Source organism: Triticum dicoccoides, chromosome 2A, assembly GCF_002162155.2.
Source record: "Triticum dicoccoides isolate Atlit2015 ecotype Zavitan chromosome 2A, WEW_v2.0, whole genome shotgun sequence".
NCBI classification, from domain to species: domain Eukaryota; kingdom Viridiplantae; phylum Streptophyta; class Magnoliopsida; order Poales; family Poaceae; genus Triticum; species Triticum dicoccoides.
The window spans coordinates 155,600,489-155,607,748 of record NC_041382.1 but is presented as its reverse complement, the minus strand read 5'-3'; the positions used below and the strand labels follow the sequence as shown (position 1 = coordinate 155,607,748).

The window sequence follows — 7,260 nt, the reverse complement described above, 5'->3', positions numbered from 1 at the left end:
CATCCATAATCCTTCACTATATATCTCAATGCAATTGTTGTTCCATATGAATTGCTTATTCATTAACAACACTAAATGCATATATTCATCTTAATGGCTTTCATCCTTCAATCCATCCAATATACCCCATGCATTGCCTATGGAACATTCCTTGAAATACATCACAATGAAAACATTAGTCCACGATGTCATTAATTCCCAAACCACACATATGGACTACATGCACTTTTAGTTGAGGGTTTGGATGACCTCGTCACACTCGCTCTGAGTAGATCTAACCATGTCGAGGATATTGGGTGGTCTCACCGGGGCGAGTCCACACCCAAAGTGGTAGATGTTACCCAACTTGCCAAGAGGACCAGAGAGTGGTGGCGAAATTTTTTTTGGGGCGGATCGGAATGGTTCTAATAACCAATTGTAACGAACTCAAACGTCGGATTGAGACTACACAAGGTGATTGGGAAAACCGAAAGGAGGGTGGGAAGAAGACTTGCCGTGTAAGTAGGTGAGTGTAAGAAGCAAAGAGATGGGAGACAAAGCAACACTCGGCATGCCCTCAATCCATACATGAGTTGAGGGTTAAATACATTCTACACACGCCTGGGCCACAGACGACACCAACCAGACGTGCCACAACCCACACACTGCCAAGTGCACCGCATACATCAGGGTGCAGTGTGACAGCCGCTCTTTACCCACGGGAGCTATATATCGTTCAACGCGAGATGGAAGAAAGTCTCGCGTGAAGATTTCCTGCGAGCTACACTATTGGGCCAACCCATATTCATGCATGCCTCACTCGCTTGTCGTTGGTTTGATGTTGCTTCGGTTTCTCTGTTTGTTTTTTGTTTCTTTTCATTTAGTTTCTTCTGGTCTTTTATTTCTTGACTCGTTTTTTGGTTTTTCTATTTTTTCTAAGTTTTTTACTGTTTTTTTCATTTCTTTCCCTGGTTTTATTAGGTTTTTCCCTAATTTTTTCTTCTTTTTCTTAGGCTTTTTTTGTTTCTTTCTTCGTTTCAATGTTTTTTGTTTTGTTTCCTATTTTTTTTATTTTTTTACCGTTTCCTTTGTCTCTTTCTTGATTTTATCGAGTTTCTTCATCTTTCTTTGTTTCTTTCTAGGTTTTCACCATTTTCATTCTTTTGCACTGGTTTAAATTGGTTTCCTTTGTTTGCTTTTTCCCTTGTTGATTTTTATTCTCTTTTCTTATAGAACATGGATATATTTTCTTATAAATGTTTAACATTTTTACAATTACACAAAACGTTTTTCCGATACACGTTGAACATTTTTCAAATACATGATTAATAGTTTTTTCAAATATACATTTCGATGCCAACCTTTTGCATACACATTCAACATTTTTCGATGCATGAGGAACAGTTTTTATATACAAGTTCAACAAATTCCAAATACATGATCAACATTTTCGAAAACTTATATTTTTTTATGTCTACCTTTTTCCATACACATTATACATTTTTCGCATACATCTTTAAAAAATATCAAATACTACATGATTAACTTTTTGTAAACATCTATTTTTTGATATCTACTTTTCAGCATACGCATTCTACATTTTTAATACATTAGGAGCATTTTTTATATACACCTTTAACATTTTACAAATAAATGATTAACATTTTTTAAAACATATAATCTTTTGATGTCTATTTTTGTACATACACATTGTACATTTTTCATATATTTCGGCAATATTTTTTATATACACATTTAACATTTTTCAAATATGTAATTAATATTTATTTTAACATATATTTTTTACGTCTACTTTTTCCATAAACATTGTACATTTTTTGAATACATCAGGTACATTTTTTATATACATGTTTAATATTTTTTAAATGCATGATTAATATTACACACACACACACATACATATGTTTTGATGTCTATTTTTCGTACACATTATACAATTTTCTTATACATTATATACATTTTTCTATACACGTTTAACATTGTTCTAATGTGGGATTAATGTTTTCATCAATTATATATAAATTTATTTTTGCAATAGATATATTCACAATATTTGCAAATACAAGCAAAGGTAAAAAAACAAAAAAATGGAATAAAAATGTAAAAAAAGAATTAAAAAAACACTAAATGCCTTTTTTTGAACCGGCCTTACCCCTTTCCATTACAAGAACGAAAATACAACTGTTCCAACAACATTCAGGAGAAGAGGAAAGAGAGGTAGCGAGCCCAACGCACTGCCAGGAAAACTACCGCCCTTGCTCGCCATCGAAACTAGTACTATTGGACGAAAACCTGACAGCAAAGCACCCAAAGCTTGTCCGCACTGGGTGCCCAATCGGGCATCTGAAGCGGGGCGTCCTTCTTTCTCGCGTCAGGCGAGACATAGGAGCGCCCCTCTTTACCACCCAAAATCGACTGACAGACATGCAACGATTTTTCAGTCGCCTATGAGCTAGCAAATCCGGGCAAACTAGATTAACAGAATCAAGCACAGCCGTGAAAGTAGTAAAAGACTGCTCAGTTTGTGCATGTTTCGCCTATGCAATTTACTTTCTGAACCAACAAGGCTAGCTGCTAAAATAAAGCCAAGCCTGGTTCGTCTACCACCATATGGCTCATGCACACTGCGCTACTGCAACTGTGACGGCATTAAAATAGCCGACGTGTTATAGTGTTCGCCTACGGATCTCATTAGTATAGTACAATCAGCAGGCCGTACACTGTCTGATTAGGGATTACGTCTGCCTAAACTTGTACTGGTATTAGTAAACTACTACTGCCGTTGCAGCCGTTCCACTACATCTTTTAGGCCAAGAAACCCAATAGAAAACGTGTAGTCATCGCTGGCTAACCGGCATACATAACATAAGGCAGAACGCCGGCATCGTATATACAGCATGAGATAATACGCCACGAAACCGGAGCTTTCAGAAATGGACGAACGGTAGCGCCAAGGCGCCATGAAAGAGCCACTTGGAGCCTTGTGATAAGCGCGCGCGTAGATGACAACACGCCGAGCAATGTCGTTAATCACATTGTTAAGCTACGACTTATATAAATCGAATGGCACATCGATGCGTACACCCATCAAGGCATCTCCCAATCATACGGTGCAGCGGCACAGAGCAGCTCGAGCCAAACCACAAATGGCGGCGAAGAAGGGCCTTCTCGCCGCCGTCCTGCTCCTGTCCTTGCTGAGCTCCCCGCTGCCGTCGCGCGCCCAGGCATCGGTGTTCCCCGTCAATGTGTGGCCCAAGCCGACGTCCATGTCCTGGGCGGAGCCGCTCGCGGCCATGCCGGTGTCCGCGTCGTTCCGCATCGTCGGCACGTCCGGGGACAGCCCGTACCTCGTCTCCGCCACGCAGCGCTACACCGCGCTGCTCTTCGCCGAGAGGTACAGGCCCATCGTCCGGCCGGCGGTCAATGTCACCGCCGGGGGCCCCGCGCTCCAGAGCCTGACCGTGTCCGTGTCCGACCTGTCCGCCCCGCTCCAGGACGGCGTGGACGAGTCCTACGAGCTGGAAATCCTCCCCACGGGCGTGGCCACCATCACGGCTGCCACGGTATGGGCCGCCATGCACGGGCTGGAGACGTTCTCGCAGCTCGCGTGGAGGGGCCGGCAAGGGGAGCTGCTGGTGGCCACCGGCGTGCGCGTGGAGGACAAGCCTTTGTACCAGCACCGCGGCCTGATGCTCGACACCGGGAGGACCTACTTCCCCGTCGTCGACATCCTGCGGACGATAGACACCATGGCGGCCAACAAGATGAACGTGTTCCACTGGCACATCACGGACTCGCAGTCGTTCCCCATCGAGCTGCCGTCCGAGCCGATGCTCGCGGAGATGGGCGCGTACGGCGAGGACATGAGGTACACCGTCAAGGACGTCAAGCGCATCGTCGAGTTCGCCATGAGCCGCGGCGTCCGCGTCGTGCCGGAGATCGACGCACCGGGTAAGCAAAAGCTGACACGGCTGCTATTTCCCCCGCAAAAAGAAAAGAGAAAAAGACATGGCTGCTATTTTTGCCATTCGGCCCACTAAGCAATGTGCTTACACGGCCCAGTTTCTAAGGTAATACGGCCCAGTTGATGAACGAGCTAATCTGTTGCCATATTTCAGGCCACACGGCGTCGTGGGCCGGCGCGTACCCGGAGGCGGTGTCCTGCGCGGGCAAGTTCTGGCTGCCCGACGCGAGCGACTGGGGCACCAGGCTGGCGGCGGAGCCGGGGTCCGGGCAGCTGAACCCGCTGGAGCCCAAGACGTACGAGGTGGTGGCCAACATCATCGACGACATCACCTCCATGTTCCCGGAGGGCTTCTACCACGCCGGCGCCGACGAGGTGACGCCGGGATGCTGGGAGACGGACCCGTCGATCCAGGCGGACATGGAGAAGGGCGGCACCCTGAGCCAGCTCCTGGAGCGGTACGTGCGCGCGGTGCACCCGCACGTGGTGTCCAAGAACCGCACGGTGGTGTTCTGGGAGGACGTGCTGCTGGACGTGGAGGTGAACGTGAGCGCGTCGGTGATCCCACCGGCGACGACCATCCTGCAGACGTGGAACAACGGGGCCAACAACACGAAGCTGATCGTGCAGGCCGGGTACCGCGCCATCGTCTCCTCGGCCTCCTTCTACTACCTCGACTGCGGCCACGGCGACTTCGTCGGGAACAACAGCGTGTACGACGACCAGAGGAGCGACTACAAGACGGACGGGGGCTCCTGGTGCGGGCCGTTCAAGACGTGGCAGCGGGTGTACGACTACGACGTCGCGTACGGGCTCACCGCGGAGGAGGCCAAGCTGGTCATCGGCGGCGAGGTGGCGCTGTGGACGGAGCAGGCCGACGCGACGGTCCTGGACGCCAGGATCTGGCCGCGGGCGTCGGCCATGGCGGAGGCGCTGTGGTCCGGCAACCGCGACGCGTCCGGCAGGAAGCGGTACGCGGAGGCCACGGACAGGCTCACCGACTGGCGGCACCGCATGGTGGGGCGAGGGGTCCGCGCCGAGCCCATCCAGCCGCTCTGGTGCCGCACGCGCCCGGGAATGTGCGACCTGGTTCGGTAGCGACCCGACAAGGAGCGGCGCGCGCGTACGCGCCGTTGCGTGTGCCAACTCTGAGCATCATTACCTTTCATTCATATCAAACGTGTCAAACTAAATTATGTAAGTGAGCTAAAGCATGTATGGTGTTTCCTTTTTGTTGTGTGATTGTGCGGAGAATACTACCAGCAGTGCCATTTTTTTGTCAACTTGTTCTTTGTTTGTAAATGTGAAGTGGACGGCATGTCATGTTATCCAATGCGCAGTTGTACCTTCCTCAAAGCCGGACCTTTTCATGGGACCCATTCGCCAAATGAGTTGCTTGTACTGGGGCTTGATTTGATTAAAGTAATGCCAACTTGTTTGTGTCAATCAACTTCTACTTTTTCCTCCTGGAATTTCCTCCATTATCGCTTAATTGCTTATTTTGAGATATCACATGGACAATAGAGTTTTTCTTTAGCCCAATAGAGCTTCCTTTGTTGTGAATGAGATGCGTTTCACACTGCAGCATGACATCGGCTGAAGTGTAAAACAAAAAGGCATTGGGTGAAGTGAACGCCGGAAAAGAATATCTAAAATTCTCAGGGCTCCTTTGATTCAGAGGATTTGCATAGCAGTTTTAGGGGATTAATCCTTATAATTTTTTCCTAGTTGGTTATTCGATTCATATGATTGAATCATATGTAGAAATTTTCTCTAAGAAATTCTTTGAACTACTTCCCTTAGTAGTTCCAGCATCCACTTAAACCACTTAGAAAGGGTCCTTTGTTTTTTCTATGTTGCAATCAAACAACCCAAAATCCTATAGGATTGAGATGTTTTGACCTTCTAATCCTATGCCTTTTCTGAAAAAGAGATGTTTTGACCTTCTAATCCTATGCCTTTTCTATTCCCAAGTTTTTAGAATCCCGCAAATCAAAGAGGCCCTTGCAATCGCATGTTAAAGGCAACTCGAAATGTGGGTCACCAAAATGGAACTTCTTAAATGTCTGTGGGGATAGGGTGGAGGCAATCCGACGGCAGGTACCGAATGTCCGCTTTCAATTTATTTGTTTATACCCGAACTATTCAAAACAATCAAAGATATAATAACATATTCTTACAATTGAAAGATAAATATTCGAATGCAACAATAATTTGAATTACAAAATCCAAACATAAAATTTTGAAATAAAATAGTTTATGCTTAAATTTAGGGACAATTGAATTTTTGCCCCTAGTTGGAACCTACCTGTTGAAATATGAGGGTGGGCCTAGGGCCCATCTAACAAATTCAGAAAATCTCTAAAGGCCCATGTAGGTTATATGGCAGTGGGTGTGGTGGGAAGTTTTGTTGGGAAACGTTGCATGGAAAACAAAAGAATTTCTACGCACACGCAATGATCTATCCATGGAGATGCATAGCAACGAGGGCGGTGAGTGTGTCTATGTACCCTCGTAGACCGTAAGCGGGAGCGTTTGACAACGTGGTTGATGTAGTCGAACTTATTCTAGCTCCACCCGATCAAGTACCGAAAGTACAACACCTCCAAGTTCTGCACACGTTCAGCTCGGTGACGTCCCTCGCCTTCTTGATCCAGCAAGTTGTCGAGGTAGTAGATGAGTTTCGTCAGCACGACAGTGTGGTAACGGTGATGATGAAGTGATCCGCGCAGGGATTTGCCTAAGCACTACGAAGATATGACTGTGTGAGTAAACGGTGGAGGGGGGCACCGCACACGGCTAGGCAATTGTCTGGGGTGTGCTAGGGGCGCCTCCCCCCACATATATATAGGTGGGAGGGAGAGGGAAGGCAGCCAGGGTGCGCCCCAAGTAGGATCCGAATCCTACTTGCGGTTTCCCCAAGTGGCGCCCCCTGCCTCATTTCACCGGAGAAGAAAGGAAAGGGGGAAGAGAGAAAGGAAAAGGGGGGCCGAACCCCCTTTTTCCTTCTCCCAATTCGGCCTCCTTCCATAGGGGGGGGCACGCCACCCCTTGTGGGTTGGTGTGCTCCCCTCTCATGGCCCATATGGCCCATATATTCCCCCCGGGGGTTCCGGTAACCCCTCCGGTACTCCGATAAATACCTGATACACTCCAGAACACTTCCGGTGTCCGAATACTATCATCCTATATATTAATCTTTACCTCTCGATCATTTCGAGACTCCTCGTCATTTCCGTGATCTCACCTGGGACTCCGAACAACATTCGGTCACCAAATCACGTAATTCATATAAT

General features: G+C 47.3%; 1 protein-coding gene across 1 annotated transcript; it reads left to right on the top strand.

The window, feature by feature from the left end:
- Positions 1–3,146: 3,146 nt before the first annotated feature.
- Positions 3,147–5,334, top strand: LOC119359194 (beta-hexosaminidase 2-like). Its single transcript, XM_037625495.1, has 3 exons — positions 3,147–3,951; positions 4,119–4,435; positions 4,595–5,334. The coding sequence occupies exons 1-3, from the start codon at positions 3,147–3,149 to the stop codon at positions 5,060–5,062; spliced, it is 1,590 nt and encodes a 529-aa protein (XP_037481392.1). The 3' UTR covers positions 5,063–5,334.
- The last annotated feature ends 1,926 nt before the right edge of the window (positions 5,335–7,260 follow it).

Bases quoted from the DNA above. Each gene is read 5' to 3' on its own strand.
- LOC119359194 (XM_037625495.1), top strand. From the start codon at position 3,147: ATGGCGGCGAAGAAGGGCCTTCTCGCCGCCGTCCTGCTCCTGTCCTTG. The intron at 3,952-4,118 runs GTAAGCAAAAGC...GCCATATTTCAG, and splicing joins GCCGGAGATCGACGCACCGG to GCCACACGGCGTCGTGGGCC. The intron at 4,436-4,594 runs GTGCACCCGCAC...CTGATCGTGCAG, and splicing joins TGGAGCGGTACGTGCGCGCG to GCCGGGTACCGCGCCATCGT.